The 22,337-nt window shown below is 40.8% G+C and overlaps 1 protein-coding gene across 1 annotated transcript in view; it reads right to left on the bottom strand.

Annotated features, from left to right (window-relative positions):
* The window catches only part of vegfc (vascular endothelial growth factor c), a 50,846-nt gene extending 34,957 nt beyond the window's left edge, over positions 1 to 15,889 (bottom strand). Inside the window, exon 1 of the mRNA XM_083979830.1 lies at positions 15,596 to 15,889. Within this exon, the coding sequence (XP_083835956.1) occupies positions 15,596 to 15,712 (117 nt within the window). The 5' untranslated portion in view covers positions 15,713 to 15,889. The remainder of the gene's footprint in view (positions 1 to 15,595) is intronic.
* Between the last annotated feature and the right edge of the window lie 6,448 nt (positions 15,890 to 22,337).

Raw genomic sequence — 22,337 nt, 5'->3', positions numbered from 1 at the left:
AACTGATGACACATCTGGGAACTGTTTGCTCATGGTGACAACACCTCAATTGGCAACTTGTGCTGTGTTTAAGAAATTCATTTTCTCAGCTGGAACCAGTGAAAGATATCTAGAGAAGAAGTGACGACTGAGAACAGATGGTGGAATACAGACAGAGAAATGACCTGTCAGAAACTCAAAATACACATCAGAGAGGAAACCCACCCTGTCCTTTAATGTGTTATAAAACCATTAAGGACACTGTCATGAAATAGAAGCTCACACAACATGATTTTGCATTGGTGTTCATTCTCTATATACTTTGAGATATTATGTTTTATATATTATATTATAGCTTGTCAAAAGTAGACATCAAGTAACTCATACATGACTGATAACATCATCAAAAATATAGTTATTACTGTGTCCATTTTAACTTTATTGTATTGTTGCCTTGATCATTAAATCTACTTCTGTGGAATATTCATCGTAGTTAGCTTGTTTCCTTTTCTCTGTTAATGTCTGGGGTTTGTTTTTTTGTTTTTTTCTACAATCATATTTTAAAATGACACTAACCGAGGTCCTTTAACAACCGTTTTGGTAAAGCAACACATAATTATTGAATTGTTGCCTTAACATCAATATTCTAAAAAGAAATAAAAAATAAGATGCTGAACTGTTGAAGTGAAACATGAACACTGACAAATGTGATTGTTTTTCCAGCCATATACAGTTTCCAAGGCAAAGCCAAAGATTTCCAATAAATGTCTGAGGTTTACGCTCTCAGATGTTTTTTGTTTTATGTTTCTCTCAACTTCAGAGTGTGATCAACAAAGGTTTCCAGAAAAACCTCATGAGGCAGGTTTAAAACAGAGATGGGGTTTTGAGAAAACAAAAGGAAAAATTCCAAGACATATAAAATGCCTTTATTAAATTATGGCATGGTCAACATGACAATTAAAAACTCCGACGCGTTTCGGCGTCTAGCCTTCATCAGGGAGTCAAATGGAGTAGGACAGGAACAATGGTTCTTTTATACAAGTGTTTGTCCAATGACAAGTGTCCACCTGGTTGCCACAACCCAGAGTGGGTGTGGTCATCAGCCCGTTAAAGGGACATATGGTAAGAGGTATGGTAAGGTAAGGAGATGGGGTTTTAGAGGACGGGTCAGGTCTACATAGGCTGAGTTATAGCTACATCTAGTTAAATTTTGAAGGGCTACAGTACATTGATGTGATTGTACTTAACCTGGTAATAGCCAATAGCTATCAGCAATGTGCTGATTTGTTTGCTGATTTTTTTGGCTTATTTTTATTCCCAGAAATAAGCACAAAGTGGAAACAGATGTTGTTCAGTGGCAGAGAGACAAACGTAATGATCCATACCCTTGTAGACACAGATGATGTTCTTAGCCTTCAGGTTTTAACACTCATGGGTATAGGCTGCTAACATGTGTTGTATACTGAGAAGTGTGTGTTTAGTAAGTAACCACAACTTGTCTTTGCCATACAAACCTCCAGCTTGGTGGTCTCACGACAAGTCAGTAGTTTGTGTTTTGCTTCTCTCTCTGTGTGTGTACTAGAGTTAAAAATTCATCATGGCTGTATTTGTTTAACAGTCAAGTGTTTGATCTTGCATTTGTACACACACACACTCACAGTTTATTCTGCCAGTGTGTTACCACACCGAACAACAACCACTGATGTCATTCACAACTGGATGAAATGGTTGCAGCACCAAATATTTTTAGACTTTCGATGTCTCACAACAGACCCAGAGGAGCCAGTTAAGATACATTGTCAAGCACTTGAAGATCCAGTCATCGCGAAAGTATCTGTCATGGAGGAGAGCTAACAATCACCGTAGTTTTCATTTACTTCATTAAGTGACATTCAAGGTGTATTGACCGATTTACAAATGGCAATTATACATTGCATGAAATGCAAGAAAACATTCCACCTTAAAAATGTACAGTAGCTGCACAGGGAATGTTTAATTAGTACAGATCAAAAGAAAGAAACATGCTTGTATTCATCCATCACTTCTTTCACAGTGTCTGTATCTGTGTTTACACAGAAACATGACAGTCAGTCTGTTAAACCAGGCGTGTGCACTTAAGCAGACATGTCATAGCTGGGAACTAAAAGCTAATGGGTAGAACATGGTAGAAAATGGCCATTGTTAAGCACAGCACAAGTTTCATTGATGTCAGAAATAGAGATATGAACAGTAGTTCATACAGATATGTTCTCATGAAAACTGATCCACCCACTTCTGTTGGTTGCATCTATATACTTCTAACATCACATGTTCATAGTGATACCTAATTAATGTAAAAAAAAAAAAAAAAAAAACTCCCATTAGCTTTTTGTGAATGGGACCATTAAGATAATCTTCATTAATTGTTTCTTTAGGCACAGATGTTTGCAGGTGTGGGGCAGGTATAATTTAATTAATTAAACACAGATTACATCTTCCGTTCAAATATATTCAGTTAAAGACATATACATTCACATGTGTTCACAAATGTGCATGCACACATATGCAGGTTTAAGTATGGAGGTTGGGCCTCTCATACACACATATGCCATGGCAACAATGTCAGGTTAAATCACATTTCAATTTGAGCAGCTCATTGATTTTTCTTTTCTGTGATTGTTAAACCAGCTGTTCACCCAGACACGCGCACACGTGCATACACACACGCACACACACACAGGGCAAGAAAAAGAGAGGGAGAGACAAAACATCTGCAACTCTTTACAAAAGGAGAAAAATGTTCTGTTCTTAATATGCAGGAAAGCAAGGTGCAGAGAAACACCAGGAGACACCAGGAGAGACAAGAAAGTGTAGCGAAGATGTGAGACAAATGATTAGATTATATTATATTAGATTATATTAGATTAGATTATATTAGTGCTTTATTCATTGCTATACAAATAAAAGGAATTTGAAGAGTTCTGGTATGTAGGCTACTCTGATAAGATGGACCAATATAAATAAAGGCCCAGGTGCCATATACAAATGGTAATGAAGACCAATTAACTTACAGTGAGGAACAAAAAGCAATTGAAATACACCGGATAAGAAATTGGTGGGGGGGGGGGGGGGGGGGGGGGGTCCTTCTCCTCTTAAAATGTCAAGCAATAGGCAGAACATACACATACATGTAATGTATGTAGTGAAAAAAAAATAGCACCACAAATACAACAGTACACACAGAGTGTAGACGTAAGAGTCAAAGCAGGTGACCCTAAGATTACTGCAAATAAACTGTTAAAGGGACAACGAGGAGTTTCTATTTGGTTATAAAAAAGTCTCACGTTAATGTGGATGAATCTCCGCTACCCACACAACTCATGAGTCCCCCACATGGGGGACTTGAAGACATAAATAACAATAACAGAGCCCCCAGTGCACTGATTATGAAAGAATATGGTCATATTATATGTCAAATTAAACAGCAGAAGCCTGGCTACAACGTGTAAAAAACCATGTTTATATGACCCAAACACAGCCCAAACACTACTCAAACAAACAACTAGACATCAAACTTCATAAAGCACCTCTGTGTGGACCCAGTCGCCACATTTCTGGCTCTTATACTACTGTACATTATGCAAAACACATCAGCGACCGCTCATGAGGAACGAGCCTGCTACAAACATTGGGGCGTTACGTAGCAACCGCGGCTAACACAGAAGCTAACAGCAGCAGGCAGAGGGAGAAGACAACAACGAACAAAGTCGAGCAAAACCAGACGCTGCGTGGCCAAAACATGGTCGTACATTTGCTCTTACCTTTGCTGTTTTGCCGTGAAAAGGTTGTGTTATGGGTAAATCCACAATATTTCCAGTTGAACTCTGCCTACTGTGCCTAGTGTTTACATCTGAATCAGCCGGACTGCTACTCCGCCGGCTGGTGAAGCCTGGTGCGCGCGCATCCACGTTGCGCAACCCCACGTTGGCCTGCACGTGGATCTGCTGATCTGATTGGTTCATGGCTGTCACATGGCCAGTGCGGCCAATCACATCGACCTGGGTCTATAGCGTCATTCCTCTCTCTCTATTGGTTCGAATGAGCCGCCACTCACTCGAATCGACCACTCCGCTGCAGAGATAGAGGCTGATAACCAAACCCACCCAAATAAGCTGCTCTGAGCAGCAGGGCGCAGAGAGACTGAATCCACTGTGTTAGTCATTTACAATCGGTTCCAGTAGATTTATTTTCAGTTAGTTTATCCAAATTGTGTGAAAATAAAGATTAAACAATAGTTTATAGTAGCAGGTGGTTCCAAGCTGTGCCAAAAATGGACATTTTGGAAAGTTCGCCTGGATATTTTGTAGTAAAATCTCAATAATTTTGTCCTGCTTCAATTAATCAGAATCAACCACTGCAGAGACAATGTTCACATGTTGTACAATGATTTTATAGAGAGTTTGAGCTTCATCAGCATTATTCTAAAGGGCACTCATCAAAAATATGATTTTTTTTTAGGCGAATATTAATTTTATTAATTTTTTTTCTGTGTGTCATCTTCATTTACTCTTCACCAGTAACAGATATACTGAAATTTACACATCTCAGCAATTCCTCATTTTTTTCCCATTACTATGACACCAAAAGTATTCAAATAGACCTTGTGGTTGCAGAGATATACTCATTTTATTATGGATATGCAATTTTCGAGAAAAGGCCTAAAAAATAGGCTCGTTTTTTTAATGGGCCCATTTTCGATAAATATATCGTTCTGTCTCTATCGTTATTTTGTTATTATTAGTGGTGGCGGAGATGCTGGTCGAGCCGACCAGCGTTTTTTACTTTCGGTTTCGCAACGAATCATGAGAATAACGCAGCTGAATCGCCGTTTATGGTCGGAACTACGACGCTATGTGAACCTCTTTGAACCTCTGACTTTAATTCTTGATGAATGAAAACATGAGTCCGTCTTGCGCCGGACAAAAGAATTTTACGGTGCGCGCGGAGGCTCATAAATGTAGTGTGAAAACGCTTCGCTTTTCCAAAACTCCTCGTTGTCCCTTTAAATGGTAATTATTAGTTTGAGTTTATGAGTTTATAATTGCTATATTTTAGAAAGGAAAGTGGTTCAATACACCTGTATTACCATAAGTCCTATTATGCAATGTCACCGTTCTGACTGACGTATTTACATAAGTATCAGATAATCAGATGAGTCTAGTATATTTGCCTCACTGTCAGCAGTCAGGAACAGCTCCAAGTGAAACATCAAATCCAGACTAGCAAACTCTGACTGCAGAGCTTCTGGACTCGAGTCAAGAGGACTACAATATATACAATATATTGAACTTAATCAGGCATAACAACACTGCTGTTGGTGGTGGCTGGGAGAATTTAGTCTACATAGTTTGTCAATGACAAACACACACACAACAGACCTGATAACTGGTAATGTTGCTTCTGCCTTAAATACACATGGACCACTTCCAGGAAAAATATCTGTCCCATCCATTGATGTGTGATGAAAATGTGAGTTTTGCATAATATGTCCCCTTTAAATTAAATCACTGGTTGTAAAAAATAAAAATAAAAATAAAAAACTGTAGATATAACCTGTGATATAATCAGGGATATTTGAGATTAAAAAATAGTTTTAAACATGTTGTGTTTTCAGTTGAACAGAGAGATGCTCTGACAAACCTTCCTGCATTGTGCATTTGATCCTCACTGACCCTGTTTCACCATCTATTCATTCACATTCAGCGTGCCCCCCACCCACCTCCTATTCAGACCCACAAAGTCTGAAATACAGCATGTCAACGGGCAACTGGTGAGGTCTGCAGGTCATTTGGAGGGGGTCCTGGTTAAACACAGAGGACTAAACCAGACTATCGATATGAAGTGTTATTTTAAAATGAAATAAAGACTTTCAGCACTTAGTGTAGCATCTTCGAGGAGCATGCGTATATCAACTATTTCCATTCACTACTGGTCAAATGCATGATGTCTTACTTTTTAATTGAACTTGACTGCAGCTGCACACACTTGAGGTTTTCTATTTATGAAACATTCTCTTGGTACATAAACTTTTTCAGCATGAGACAGATTGAGCGGGCTCAGGATGGGGGGTGAGGAGAGGATGGATGAGGGGAATAAGGGAAATAATAAGGAGTAGAAAAATAAGAGAAAGGGAGTATGACTATCCAGTTACATTAGCTCGGATTAAGTTTGGTCAGCGTTTCAGTCCTAAAGTGACAAGAGATTATTTTGTAATACATAGTATCTACAAATGTGGCCTGATCACACCAGCATGAAAAGTGTGGGGGTAAAGTGAATCTGCACAATTTTTTCAACTTCAACTTTGATGAAAACTCAACACAAAGGTTTGCATGATGTGAAAATCTGGAGTAGAGATTCTAACCTCTCTTAGACTTAGAGATACATTATTGATCCCTAAGGAAATTCAATTATGTTTAACAGGTCCAGCATATAAAACAGCTTGGAAAACCTGCACAAACTTTTTTTTTTTTTGCACTTTTGAAAGAGAGTGACCGCTGATACAACAATGAGATGCATTTATACAGAATCAAATACAGAACAACTGAGTCACATGATGTACTGACAACTCTCTCTCTGACAACTGCTAAGTGTGCAGGGAGTGACGGGAGCATACCTATGTTCCCCGGTTTTCCCAAAAAGGGTCCTATGTTCCCCGGTCGCAATACATACTGGGGAACATAGGACCCTTATTTGAAAAAAGGTCCCCACTGTTGCTGTTCGATGGACTCTCTCTACTTATCTGGACTCTCTATCTGGCCTGTCTAGCCTCTACCTGGTCTTTTTACTAAACTTTAACCAACTCCTTTCTTCATTGCCTAAACCCAACCAATGAAACAATTCCACTTCTCACTCAAAGTCACAACTCAACTCTCATTCAGAAATAGGCAAAAATCTGCAAAGTCACAACTCCACTTCCAGGTATGGGACCAAAAATTGCATGTTCCCCGGGTCCTTTGGTGGAAAAGCGGGGAACATAGGATCCTTTTTCTAAAAAACGGTTCTATGTTCCCCGGTCACATACACAGCGGGGAACATAGGACCCTTTTGGGGAAAAGCGGGGAACATAGGACCCGCGGAACATAGGGATGATCCCGGAGTAATGTCAGTCAAAGCTAAATATCAGACTGAGACAATACTGAAGTACAGATCATCAGACATGAAAATAGAATAAAGGGGATGACTGAGAGCTAAGTGTGTAGATGTAACACATGTGAGCGATCTCCCCCACCTGGTTTCCATCTAAGTGATTTGAGATGATCACACACTTGAAGGGGTCAGTGCAGCAGATCAGGTTACTCCTATAGTAGCTAATTATTTTGAAAAGGTCAGATCATTTTTTAATGAGCGTGATACTCTGGCCCGAATGACACAATTCTGTCACTCTTTATTTTACCAGCAGAGTTAGACCCTTAATTTCACACTTAATCATAGTACCGGGACTCACCCCAAAATTAGTCCATCTAACACTGAATTCTCCATGGCAAGATGCAAGCAAGCGAAACAGCAAATTTTGTGAGTTTAATAGTGTATATAGGGTTATTGAGGCATTAGTCTCATCATCCAGGAGGGATTTGAAATGAAAAGTGGATGGAGTTGCAGAGGAGCACCACAGCTGCTCCAGAACTGCAGGGAAGGGGAGGAGCACTTCCAATACACGAGACAGAAGAATAACTAAACATAAAACATATTGAGCAGAGAGAGGGAGGGAGACAGATAAGGTTTCAGTAACAAGGGTGTGAGCTTTGTGAGGCACAAAATAAGAAATATTGTCTTTGTAGAGCATGCCCTGGTATTTTTGCCCTGGTGGTCAAGGTTTGAGTCTGGCCTGTGGCTCGTTGCCGCAATGTCTATGTCTTTTAACTTTCTCTCAGTGATTCATGTGTTATTTGTTGGACCACAGTTTGTCTTTTGTTTCCCACAGACCCACCAGGGTGAATTCATATTGTATTCCTTATGGCGCTTTTTCCACTACACAGTCACGGCTCGGCACGGCACGGCACGGCCAAGTGCCGGTGCCGTGCCGAGCCGAACCGCACTAGTGGAAAAGGGCGTTTACTTTGTTTTGTTCACTTTGTCCTTGCCTGTCTAATGTATATTTCATTGTCCTGTTTTTGTGTCAAAACATGTTTTCACTTGGGGCAGTGTTTAGCTCAGTTGGTAGAGCACCCGCCCCATGTGTTGAGGCTACAGTCCTCACTGCAGGCGACCCCGGTTTGAATCCCGCGCCAAGCAACCCTATCCTGCGTGTCATTCCCCCTCTCTGCCTCCCATTTCCTGTCTCTCTCTCGACTATCCTGTACATTAAAGGCAAAAAAGCCCCCAAAAATATACAAAAAAAAATAATAATAATAATGTTTCCACTGTTACAAAAAGAAAAAAGGAAGAAAGAAAAGAAATACCAAATCTAAATGTAATTGAATGTGAAGCTGCCCAACATGTCTAAATAAATTTAATGAAAAACCTGCAAATATTTACTTTTGAACCTCAAAAGCTGTAAGGATGTCAAATAGACTCCCCATCTCCTCTTGCATGAATCTGCAGGATCATTTGACATTTTTGAGTCATATTTATAGATCACAGTTGGAGGGGACACAAATCTCCACACCCGGGCTATGTAATCAGACTGAGCTGGAATGTCCAGTAAGAAATCACTGAAAATTCCTTCAAAATGATTGATAATTACACAGCGCATTCCTCTGCAGACTCCAGGGGGTTGTGAAATATGGGCAAGAGATACAGGCAGACAAGAGAGGGGGTGGGGGTGGGGGGTTGAGGACAAGGCAGCTGGGTATAAAATAAATAGAAAGTGAGAGATGAAAGACAAACTCTGTGGTGACAGGGTCATGATAAAGGCTTCAGAAAGGGAGAAAGAGCTATTCTATTTTTAGTCATCTTCACCATGAAGCTGCCAGTGATGGAGCAATATAAGCCCACAGGAAGCAGCGGAGAGATGTTGAGACAGACTCGGGGAGACAGAGAGTGATGCTGTCACATGTCAGGTATTTCACCACATCCATCCCTCTGCTTAGGGGTTCAGGGTTGTCTACAGATTACAGATTGTAGCCTTTTCATCATTACATCAAACGATTATTGAATTTTACAGATTTTGAAAGAAAGTTGTTGTTTTTTTTTTTATCTTAGCTTGCCCTGAGTTTCTGTAAGGGTTTTCTTGGGGGCAAAACAGAAGTAAAAAATCCATCCCTGAAACAGAACATAGACTGATTCTGTGCTCAGGTTAAAATGAACAGGTGTCTAGAAATGTAGAAACAAGATCAAGAAATATGTCCTGAATCAGAAATTGGTGTTTGTAGGACAAATAATTATAATTCAGCCTATAAGGTACATCTTCATGGCAGACTGGAGACTGTGTTGGAGAGATGTGTTGCTGAGTTACAAAGCGGGCTAGAGGTAGTTAACATAGCATCAGTAATAGAAAAGATGAGATAGAGACAGGACAGCCACATACAAGGTAAGATGCGTCTGTTTTATACTACTACATAGAATCCTATAATTTCTATGTTGTGTAGATTGTATCAAAAATGCCCAGAACAGTTTTTGAGAGTCCATTACCCAGCTCACTTTAGGTAGTCAGGAATAACCAATGAAAACAAATGAAAAAAATGGTGATTACATGGACTTACTTTGGATGATTTTACGTTTCACAAAAAATGTATTAGCGACTGGAAATAATTTCGAGACCTACACTGCTTTTAGTTTCCATAATTGTGTCATTGTGGCAGGTATATTGAGATAAGTTGCATAACTCAGCTACGTATGATGCAAAATGGATCGATTCCTGGTAACTTCAGAGAGACATAGTATGATCTAGGTCTCTACAGCGTATTCCCATATCTACCATCCATGCTCATCAAACATGGAGGGTTCTAGCCGACACCTGGTGCAAGGAAAAACACAAATGTCTTCATGGGTTTTAGACAGGTGTAGTTGTCATTTTCCATCCAGTGTCCACATGGACAGAGATAGAAAATGCACCTGCACTCTGGTCTGAAGTTTGTGACATAGGATTTTGCTAGTTTTTCAAGGACACATTATCAAGAGAGGTTAATATGAATTTGCATACAAAACAGAGGAATGTGATCTGAAAATCAGTGAGCTGAAAACAAGCTTCAGCTGTTGGGACAGGGTGGAACATCAGCCTCAAAAGACCCCCAACTATGAAACTCCTGTTTGAACTGGAAACAACACAGTCAGTAATCATGTTGACTGTGTTAACTTCTTTGTTGATGAATGACTTGTTTATTTCCGCTACCATCAGTGACCAGTGGACTTCCCCCTTCTTTTAAAATATGCTCTACCACAGAATCCAAGAACATATTTTAAGAAAGTGGTAGACAAGCGGGGGTGGCATCGTGGTGCAGTGGTTACCACTGTTGGTGAGAGGCAACAGTGCCTGCATGGGTTCTCTCTGGGTGTTCTGGCCTTCTCTCTCTGCACATGAGGTTGAATGTTCACTTGGTTGCCTGCAAGGGGGCAGTTGTCGGTCTGAGAAGTGAAGCTCACTTCCGCATTCAAAAAACTTCAATCCTCTCGGCTGCCTCTGGGGGCTGGTGTCAGAAAGCAGCATTCTCCATAGACACCCATGTTAAAATCGCTGATTTTACATCCTCAATAAACATGTTAAAAGCCTGGTGTCATCACGTTTTTTGGTCTCAATCGATAGTTTCTACCCCCGCACACACTCTACCGTTTTACTATTATAAGGTTAAAATTCTCGCCAATTAGGGCGCGGAAACATTGAGTGACAGGTCCGAGAAGTCCGTGGAAAGCTGCTTCGAGGCCAGTGGGCGGGTTCTCGGCCGGTAAATCCAACATGGCGCTGTTCAGGCCACAATATCTGAGTCACAAAAACGACTCCCCAAAACCAATGGGTGACGTCACGGATGCTACGTCCATACTGTTTACAGTCTATGGTTGCCTGTAGCTGTGAATGTGAGCGCGTATGCCTTGTCCGTCTCTACATGTCGGCCCTGTGATAGACTGGCGACCTGTCCATGGTGTAGCTGAAATTGGCTCCAACATTTTTTCAATGCACTTGTAATTTCAGATTCATCAAATCTCACATGTACACTGATGGCCAGTAGGTTGCCAATAACAACAAGTATGGCCAAATCAACCTTACTCGGTTGTGTTTGTCTCAGATATTTGGCATTTACTGTATTGCCATGTATGGTAAACGTACTCTCATCTGCTACTTCAGACAACCCTTTCACCTGGGCACCGGGCTCCCATTGTCAATGTTTCTGTTTAGGTTGTGTTTTGCCATTGCTGAATTAAAGGTAATTAGCTGAATCATGAGCTACACTTGACCATAGTGTGATAGTTTAGTTACATTGTTCGGCTTATTCTTCATGAAAATATTCCTTTTCTTTTGGTGCAAATTTGAGGCGAGCTGTGACAAATGATGCTCATCTGTTGTGACAAATTATTTTTACCCAGTAACACGCTATTTTGAATATAATTCCTATTTGTTGAAAGATTGGTAGGCCGATAAGGTTCACCCTCCAAAAACTCCCAAAGCAATGAAGCAAAAAAAAAAAGTTCAGATCTTGGAGGTCAGAAGGAAAAACTAGACATTGAAAGCCAATGAAAACATAGAGGAGGAAAAAAAGCAATGAGGAACTCCTGGGGAAGTTGTGGAGACAAATGGCACACAACAGGGTTCACTGGAGAAACTGACAGGGGATTTTTCCTTTGCCAAGAAGCCAAAAGTAGTAAGTCAAATGAGTCATAGAACATCTAGCTGGACCATATACAAGCTATGTGGTGGATTGATGTGTGACAGAGTACTGTCACCCCTTGTCAGAACGGAAACCTGGGTTCTTTCTTTGAAGTCAAGCGAATGTCATTTTGTACACCCACCATAGCTCTGCAAAGCCCCACAAGCAACTGATATATACTATACATTAAGTGTGAATGCTGAACCAGAATTCACACTTCTCTTGAATACTCTTTGAAGATGAATATACAGCAGCTTTTAACTATGACTAAGTTTGATTTACTTGTCACTTGTAGACAGAAAACATAAAAGTGTTCAGATACACAAGCACCAAGTATAACAGGTTCATTTACAAATAACATGTTGGCAAACAATTTTATGCATTCAGCAGAGAGAACAACATTCACTCTGAAGTAGTGTTTCTGAATACAGTCAATATACTGTAATTTCAATTTCCTGTTTTGGTATTCACCAGCTCTTGAAAAAAGAGTCTACCTATGTTTACCACCTAGTGTACCTACTGTGCCAGCCTGATGCCTGGTGCTTGGCAGAGGGTATATTTGCTTGAAATCAGTAAATTCAAGAGTTTACGGCAGCACTATAGTAAAATATTAATGAAAAAAATTATTTGATGGGTTTAATGGAAAGAATCTCTCTAGATTGCTCATCACCTGCATGGCTAATCATATCCTTGCCAGTTCTGCCAGACCTCATGGGGAGTCCTGGTCTAGTTTGAGAGGAAGGACAAAAACCTGTTGCAACAGTACAAATTATTGGTCGGATTACAGACATGTCACCGACACTGGAATCAGACCCAGACTCTTGGGGAAGGGCTGAGCTGTTGTTGTTGTTGTTCTTTTCCACAATTTCCCAAGATGTGAATCACGGTTTGGGAAAACCCAGTAGGATCCAGCTGAGTGCTGCTGCGTTGGAATTCTCTTAAAAGAGAGAGTTGCCACAAATCGCTGGGATGAATGCTCAGATTGTTTTTGTGATTGTATGGGTCAAACATCAGTTTGAAGTGTCCAGCCTTGTTAGGAATACTAGGCGGAGAACTGGAAAGGGCACTACCTGGAGACTTTAGAACATCTGCAGGACTGCGATGCTGATATTGGCAATCATGAAAAGGGTGAGTGGAAGGAACAGCCTGTCTGACATCAACATTTGTCAAGCTTGTCATCGATTGGCCATAACAGACTCCCTAATGGAGTTCAGAGAGGTCCATAAAGGTACTCGGAACCAGAACATTATAGGCATTCAATTGATGATTGACTTTGTGGTCATCATCATCATCATGGATCTCCAGACATAAGCCTTGGACATGTGAAGAGATGGCATAGCTGTCAACTGATCACCAGTTGAGAGAAGTGAGGGTGGCCTGGGGTTAGGTGTGGGTGGAGTTTGTGGAGGCTATGAAGTTCAGAGACTCAGAAGAAGATTTACTCTTGACCTATGTCTTCATTGTTTTTCTTTGAGTTGGCTCTCGATCAGGGGTGCCCAATTATTTTTGGCCTGCTGCCCATGCTCGAATCTTTTTAATTATTATATTCCCGCTATCTACTTTAAAAAGAGCCATATGGATGTTCAGTAATTTACTGCACTTAGAGCAACACTATGTAATTTTTCGACCTTAAAATACTGTTTCTCAACTCATTTAAGTGGTAGAAAAACGGTTAATAGGATGAACCGTGCTGCCGCTGCAGCCTGAATGGCTGCACTCTGTAACTTTCCTGATCAGGTAGGAACACAACGCCACCACCGCAGCTCTGCTGAGCTCCAGAGACCGAGTTCATGAGCCCAGTCTTCCTGCTCCTCTCACCCACAAACGAGCGTCTTGTGCTGGGCCACACAGCCGGCCAGCCTCCACTCCAGAGCTCCAAGCTCCAAAGAGCTTTAGTACCAGCAAGGTTGACCACAGCTCACAAGTTTTGGATAGAGACTGAGAGGGAGATTACGAGTAATAATGATGGAGAATAGGCTACAATTCAGGCAACTCATTCGTCACAGGATGGCTGGACTCAATTTTATAGATAGGCCTCTGCTCCACTTCATCAAATTGACCCAGTTTGCAAAATAATAACTCAAAACATGCTTTCTGTTAATTACCAAGTGTGGACTCGTGGTAAAAAGACCAATTTTATCCCTTTACTATTAAATCCACAATACAATTAAGTGGTCAAAAAAGTGACAGGATGTGAAGCCACTGAATGTCATTTAAAGCATGGAACAAGCAAATCAAGTGTGGATAAAAAATTAAATCTGTGTTTTAAATCCTTAGACACTTGACAGCAGAGAAGTGCAGTTGTTATTTAAATTCCACAGAATTACTGTTAGGGCTTTAATGGTTGAAAGCAGAAGCTGGAGAAGAAGCTCATCATCTACTATGATCAAATGGCTGCATGATACTACTTAGCACCTAACCCCCCCCCATACTCTAGCCCTGCCACACACACACTTGACCTATGTGACACTTGCCTTCATTGGCTCTTTTCTTCGGCTAATCCTCCCCCTTGGATGGAAAATGTTCACTGCTCTCGTGCTGTTTCCCTTCCTCTCTTATCTAGTTTCTCTGCTAATTCAGTTCAATTCAAATCTCCTGCGTTGGCATAACATTAAAGAAAAGTATGTTTCAATGGTATATTAATCCTATAACTATTATTACAGCACTTGACGGACAGATAATAGCCTTCAAACAAGAGGGTTTAGTTTTCTGGTGTAAAACAGCAAATGCCTCATTTTAAGTGTGACACATAAAAACCCTGTTTGACCTCTTATATCCAGAGGCTCAGTAGAAAAAGCTGAGGGTAAACCTTTAATGATATCCTGCGCACCAGTACTGATGATTACGATCAGTTAGGAAAATACACTGTGAGATCTGAGCTTTGGCTTCTCATTCTGAGCGCTGGCTGTTACTAATGCGTCTTTTGTTTTCACTTATCCAAAGCCACACACACATACCGTTTGAGTGGGAGAAAGTGAAAAAGTTTTATTCATTTGTTTATTTATTTGAGCCATGTGAGAACAATTTGGGTACAGTTTGGACAACTTTTTCTAGATGTTTTAGGGGATTTGTCTACATAAATCTGGACGAACAAGCGCATTTACAGGCTTGTGGTAAACCCAGTAAATTTGTGGCTACGGTTTTATCATTATGGTGTGTTTTTGCAGGATATAAATACACATTAAGCACATTTCCTCCCTGTGATTCAGTGTATGATTTTAAGTTCAACAATTTTAATAATTTATAATAAAGCACACTGATGTTACAACATCATTCATGTAATTCTTCTGTTAATGGCAGTTGCAGATTGTTTTGGAAAGGTCACATGTTTGTGTCTGTCTTTTGTTTTGTTTGATTAAATTGAATGAGTATTCCAGCAGAGGGGGAAAAAAAACACTGGCTATGTGATTGACCATATTTAAAATTTCAAATATTATTCTAATGAATGCTACACTTGACAGTGCAAACTTTTTGTTAAAATTTGTTTTAAAAAGATGTTAAAAAATGATGTCACCATGACATCATCAGAGGTACTTTTCTATTACCTAACGTGATGAATGTAAATCTGAATTCCTGGGTAAAATATTGAGTGCCTCTTTAATTAAATAGTGCTGCGTTTAACCTATGAAAGAAGGATTTTAAATGTTCTTGTTTGAAATAACCTTATCAAACCACATTATGGACCATAGTCCCTCACTGACAGGATCAGGTGAAACAGCATCGCACATGTCAGCCATGGAGACACAAGCACGCACGCACACACGCACACACGCACACTTATTTAAAGATATCTAAATTTACTTCATACAAGTTCTTTGCCATTTCTTTTCCAAACTTACCGGCTCGTCCATCCGCTCCTGCTCGTAGTAATCATCATAGCTGCTGTGGCTGAAGTCGCTGGCGAGGTTGGTGTAGAGAAGATAAGCCAGTAGAACAGATATTCCCAGTAGGTGCATGGTTATTATAAAGTCCTCAAGTGTTTATGATCCGAGAACCATAGGAATGGATATTTAAAAAGCTCTGCCCGGTCTGTGAGCTCCCCTCTTCTTCTGCCGCTGATAACACTGTTTCATGTACTCCCTCTCTCTCTCTCTCTCTCTCTCTCTCTCTCTCTCTCTCTCTCTCTCTCTCTCTCTCTCTCTCACTCACTCACTCACTCTCCCTCACTCTCTCTCTCTCCCTCTCTCTCTCTCTCTGTCTTCTTTGTCTCTCTGTCAAGGTCCAGTATTCCAGTGTGAACCCCGCTGTGAAAGTAAGCTCGGTCATATGGAAACAGATAAATCCGGTCAGAGTCGGCAGCGTCAATGAGATCCCTTAAACCGAAAAGGTACAGGAACTGGAATTGACCGCCTTCAAATTAAAAGCCCAGTGGGAAACTGGCCATTTATTTGGCTGGTCAACTAGGCTACACAAGGTGCATGGAGTTAATATTTTCTACTGACCTCTATCGCCAACTGATAGGAAATGCACAACACCTATCTTGCTTTTAATTAGGTTGTTGTCATGATATAAAGAGTACAATCATGGTGACTCAAGCTATTATGCTATAAATATCAAATCTAATTTTATTGTTTTTTTTTCTTCCTTTCTTGAAATACATTTGCTTCATGATTTCAGTATGCATAATCATTAGGGAGTAATTTAATCAAGAGACTTATGAGGCTATTTATTTATCTATTCTTGCATGCAATTTACTGTCCATTTTTGTGCAGAGAGGCAGTTTGAAGAAAATCTGCTAGAAATTGTGCAGACAGACACTGAAGTTGCAGGGATCCTTAGACTACCACTACTTTAGTGTGACCTGCTATGATTTATTGTTATGAAAAGTACCGTTTTATTGCGAAAGGTGTAAAGGAAGTTGTTTAGTTTTCGTCTTGTACAGCTTCACACCGACTCCTTAACATGTGAGTGTGAGGCAGAAGTTGAGAGGAGCAGCGGTCAGCCCAGCATCCACCGGACGTGTCTCCCCTCTTTACAAGGTCCCAGTGGACTAATGCTCTCGATCCATTAATCTGGTCACGTATGCACCCAGGTTCGCTCTGCTAACCCCTCAGACTTTAACTGGCTCGTTGCTTACACCAGTCTTACTAAGTAGATTCCACTAATACTGCCATTGTTTCACTTGCTGTTTGCGTGTTTGTTTTCAGGTCTTACATATGAGAGCTATTTTATTACAACAAAATGTTTTCATATCTCGCAGGTTTTGTTATTTATTATTAGGTATTGGACATGGAAGACGGGCAATATTACAGACAGAAGCACTTCCATATCCATCTGTGCTATGATTTATAATCAGCAGGTGTCAAAGGTGCTTTAAATAAGATACTTCTCCATAAATTACAATAACAACTCTTTAAGATCTGCCATCACAAGATGTCAAGGCCTATTGTCATGTCAGTCATCTGTCAACATTGCCTCATGTTGCAGGCAGCCCATGATGCACATCATTTGTGGAAGATTAAAACATCTCACTTCCTACAGGTCATGTGCACAGATGTCAACAGACCTGTGTGTGATTCGCATCCTGTCAATATCCAGACACAATGAATGTCCTATAAGCAACTGTGTGGTGTTGCGATTTCAGGGCAACTCATATAGATCTCATTGATTTAATGAAAATGTCAGGGATTATCAAATCATCCCTGGAGCTGATTATAGTTCCCTCACCATCAACCAATCAGAGGAGATTTTCATGCTGCGTTCACATTCCTGATGGGTACAAGTGCTGAGGTGAAGCCAGTCCACAGTGTGAGCAGGTTCAGCTGAAATAACTTGGCAGGAACCAAAGAAAGACAGAGTGACAGAGTTATTGAACAGGCCTTGGGCTGTAGGCCGAACATTCACACACACACACACACACACACAAAGAAATTCCCTGAATGGACTTTTCCTTGAGGTATATTCAGTTTGGATTAAACTGAGTGAGTTAGCAGAAACAACAGAGGTGGTGACAGACAATTTCTGTCTGAGACTGATGTAGAGAAGGCCAAACATCTGCATCTGAGATGCAGTTACTGTATCGGTACATCATAAAGGTGCACGGCTGTGAGTGTGTGTGTGTGTGTGTGTGTGTGTGTGTGTGTGTGTGTGTGTGTGTGTGTGTGTGTGTGTGTGTGTGTGTGTGTGTGTGTGTGTGTGTGTGTGTGTGTGTGTGTGTGTGTGTGTGTGTGTGTGTGTGTGTGTGTGGCCGATACAGCTCACTGGACCAAAAGGGCATTTATATTTGGCTCTCTCTTCTTTTGATTTGCCTTTGTATTCATACATATTTAGTTCATCCTTCCATGCACACATCCATCCATCCATACATAAATGCATTTTCTGTCGCCAGGTAGTCCAGACATCCCTTTTCCCCAGCAATGTTTTCTAGGATCTCCTGCGGGATCTCAGTCCAGAAGAAAAATATAATCTCTCCAGCATGTTTTGAGTTTACCCTCTGGTCCCCTACAATATGGACCTGCTCAAAAGCCTCCATTGAAAGATGTCCAGGAGACATCCTATGAATATGCCCAAATATATCTCCTTTTGATGCAATGGGACGGCAGCTTTACTCTGAGACTCCCTTGGGTGAACTTTTTAACCTAATGCTGAGCCCAAACAGTCAACATAGGAAACACATTTCAGTCACACGTATCTCTAACATCATTCTGTCAGTCGCAACCCAGAGCCCAAGGTTGGAAGGTAAATCAAAAGCTTTGCCTTCCAGATACTGCCCTGATGTTGCACTCTCCAGTTTATAATTGAACTCCTTTACTGGGGTCAACATCTCATTCCCAACCCAAGAGAAGCAATCCACTACTTTCCAGGAGATAACATAACCGCAGATGTGGAAGGGTTTTAAACCATTGATGGGCAGGGTGTTTAAATTCCCACTGGATTTTTTTTTTTTTTTTACAGCTTGAGTGATGCTCACGCATCTGAATCTGAACTGGTCTGATCAACCAATTAGGCTTTCTCAATTATAAGTAAAGTGATTAATATTGTGTAATAGTGTGTGTGTGTGTGTGTGTGTGTGTGTGTGTGTGTGTGTGTGTGTGTGTGTGTGTGTGTGTGTGTGTGTGTGTGTGTGTGTGTGTGTGTGTGTGTGTGTGTGTGTGTGTGTGTGTGTGGGTGTGTGTGTGTGGGTGTGCTTGTGTGTACTGAGCTACCCATTCCAACTGTGGGAATTTTTGGTCTACCGGAACTTAACAACAATGGGTAGGGTGGTAATAGGGTGTTTTGTTTGTGTGGGTGTGTGGGTGTGTATGTGTGTGTGTGTATGTGTGTGTGTGTGTGTGTGTGTGTCAGCTATGTGAAAAATTCTTGAAATGGAAAAAGACTCTTAGCTATAAATCATGAAGGTTTAAATGGGAATGACCCATTTTTTCTTTACAAGAAATGTATGCTTCATGTTAAAATTTAAGAAGCACTTTTAATTATCTTTGGTGTTAACCTTCATGGGGAAAGAGACAAGCAGGAGCCAGATTTTCTTTTGAAAATTCTGCTGGTTCTTTTGAAAAGCTATACAACCGAAGACAACACACTGCTAAACATACTGATAAGAGAAAGAAAGAAAGAAAAGAGGAGAGCCTCCTGAGGAAAAAGAGCTGACTCTGTGTTTTCAGGTAGATGGCATCTGTACTCAGGGTCCAGTTTGCTGCCCATGCAGGTAGACACCTAGGTAGGCGAGCACCACCTCAACATCCTTCCTTGAAAGTCAGTGAGCCACACCACAATATGTGTTTCATCCCAGCATCTCTAGATGTGTCATGACTCAGTGTTGTAAAGTCCACAATGGCTATAGGAACAGAGTCAGAAAAGTCCCCTGTTGAGTCTTAGTGCTGCTCATCACTTTCCTTGAGAAACAATATACAGCCTGACGTAGCCTACTGAGGTGGTCTGGTCAGGTGATCCACAATACATGCTGTTGTTAGGATCTTGATGCCTCAGTTCTTTTAGTGATGTGATTGGTTAGGCGTTTGAGTTTTCAGTCCTTTGTGTCTTTTGTCACCGGGGTATAACAGCCAGCATTAAACCTGAAGTTTCCTTGATGACTTAAAAACCTCCTGCTCGGTACAGAGCTCAGCTCAGTGGCCATTGCTCTCACTCTGAGAACTGCTGAAGTGAAAACCATAGCAGCCATAAATGTCATGTTTTATTTGAAAAATAAAGTATCAGATCAGTTACGGTTACATTGAGACAGTGAACTCAGGGTGTGAGGTCACTGAGATTAAACAATCTCAGATGACCTATCCTTTATTTGCTCCTCTTTAAATGCACAAGACAGAATTAGAAGAAAAAAGCATTGCCTGTCTGTCTGTCTGTCTGTCTGTCTGTCTCTCTCTCTCTCTCTCTCTCTCTCTCTCTCTCTCTCTCTCTCTCTCTCTCTCTCTCTCTCTCTCTCTCTCTCTCTCTCTCTCACACACACACACACAGCCTGGAGTGGAGGGAAAGTATGTTCATGGAGAGATAAGGCTCCTTTGTTAACTGGTTGACTCGACACTATTAATTACACTGCGCCCAGGGAAACAGGCCAATGACCTAATAGCGGTTGTGTGTGTGCGTGTGTGTGTAAGTACAATGCACTAAGATGTATTTTTTTACTCTAAAGACAATCACATTGAGTGACTCCAGCAGTTCTGTGATTTGATTTGTTATTATTATGCACTATATCAATCACTCTCATTGGGTTTGTCATGGATATATGAAGCTGCCAGTCTGTTTCTGACTGGACTCAGCTAATTGTTTCTTGTTGATTTTCACAGCCTTTGTTGAAAGGATTTAAGGCACAGTCATCTCATGAGTAGCCTACATGAGCCTGCCATGTGCTCATATAGTCTCATCATTGTTCCAGTTGTGGATGTGAAATTCTCCACCTTATTACCACTGCTGGGAAAATGTATTCAGATAAAAGTAAAATATAAACAATGCTTATTTTTGTTTGGTTGTTTTTCACATTACCATTAAATTATATTGTGCAATATATTTGGAATGTTTTTATTCCACTCGCCTGACCCCGGTGTGAGACAGTTCACACGGGGCCACACAAGGCTCAGTGTGCACATCTGTCGTCTCTGGCCTAAGCCCACCAAGCCTGTCAGTTTGGGTGCGGTTTTTTTTGTTCTGTTTTTGTTTGTTCTTTACATGGTCTGGTACTGAACTGATTGTCTGAACTGAACTGAACTGAGATGTAGACATGATATGTATGAGGAGAGATTGGGAGAGAGACAGAGATGCAAATTAACATTGGTCCCAAAAGTACATATTATATTCAGCACAAACTCAGCAGTAGTAATAATAAACAAACATGCATGCAAGAAACACATTATACACATTATGAACACTCAACACTCAAAAAGAATGTGATTAACATCCATCAAGTTCCATCTCATCTTTATCCTGCATTTTCAGTCATGACCAGGGCGTTATCTGGTTGAAGGCAAAGGTAGACATCACAGGCCTTACACTTTCAAGAGTTTTGTCTTGACTTTTTTCCTCCTGTGTCCTGCAAAATGCATAGATCCTGCAGCCAACACAGAGGGAGGGACATACAGTATCTTTAAGTTGTCGAAATCACATAGAAAGGCCTCAGCAGTCGGCAGATTCAAGTCTTTCCTTCTGAAAAACGACAGTGCTAACCACTACTCCGCTGTGACATGGGTCCATGCACACTGATAAAAGGATGGAAAGATGATGGTTTTCTGCCACTTTATGTTGTTTTGTCGTTTTTTTTGTTCAGCTTGATCATTCAAATCCAGCCATTTGTATTTTGTACCTCCTGACTGTGTTTCCAGCAGCTGCGTTTGTCAATGTTCCAGTGGAGAGTTTCCACAAAAAATATGCTTCATTAACCTCCAAAATATTAAACAGCAGGTTATATAAAGCTCATAAATTATGAACCCATGAGTAAGAGCTTTTACTGAACTTAGCGTGGTTGCCTCGTGTAATGTTATTTTTTCAGTAAATAAACAAAAACGCACCAAAAATGTAGGTACTATGTTGTAACTCAACCCAAAGATATGGGAATTTCTTCAGGTGAATTTAAGTGACTTGTTGCCTGAAGAAGAAATAAATGAATGACTGACAGAATGTGCTAATCTCTATTAGACCAATGTGAATGTGTTGCTGCTGGAGGCTCAGCTTGTGTTTCTATCTCTCCCTGCATCTCTGCAGCTCCGGGTTACATAAACAACAAATCCTTGGCTCAACATTGACCTCTTGGTTAGGCAATTAGTTGCAACAGACACACACACACAGTACATCCAAGCACTAATAGCTCGGACCCCCAACAAATGGAAGGTCAAGGTTGTACGCACTAGGAATCAAACTCTTTCCAAGTGTGTGTGTGTGTGTGTGTGTGTGTGTGTGTGTGTGTGTGTGTGTGTGTGTGTGTGTATGTGCGTGTTCATCCCTCTGTGTGTCAGCATTCGTGTGTGTTCCCTAATTGGAATGCTATGCTTTCGGTCATGCAATCACAGACGTCTGTGGAATTTGAGCTGATATGAAAATAATTGCTTCATTTTGGCTCGGTCGGACCTGGTAACGAGTGCTGTGTTTTCACGGAGTCAGAAATGTAACATAATATGTCCCACTGTTTACAAACCT

Source organism: Trachurus trachurus, assembly GCF_905171665.1.
Source record: "Trachurus trachurus genome assembly, chromosome: 1".
Classification (NCBI taxonomy): domain Eukaryota; kingdom Metazoa; phylum Chordata; class Actinopteri; order Carangiformes; family Carangidae; genus Trachurus; species Trachurus trachurus.
Note: the sequence above shows the minus strand (reverse complement) of the source record. Positions and strands in the feature narration are given on the sequence as shown.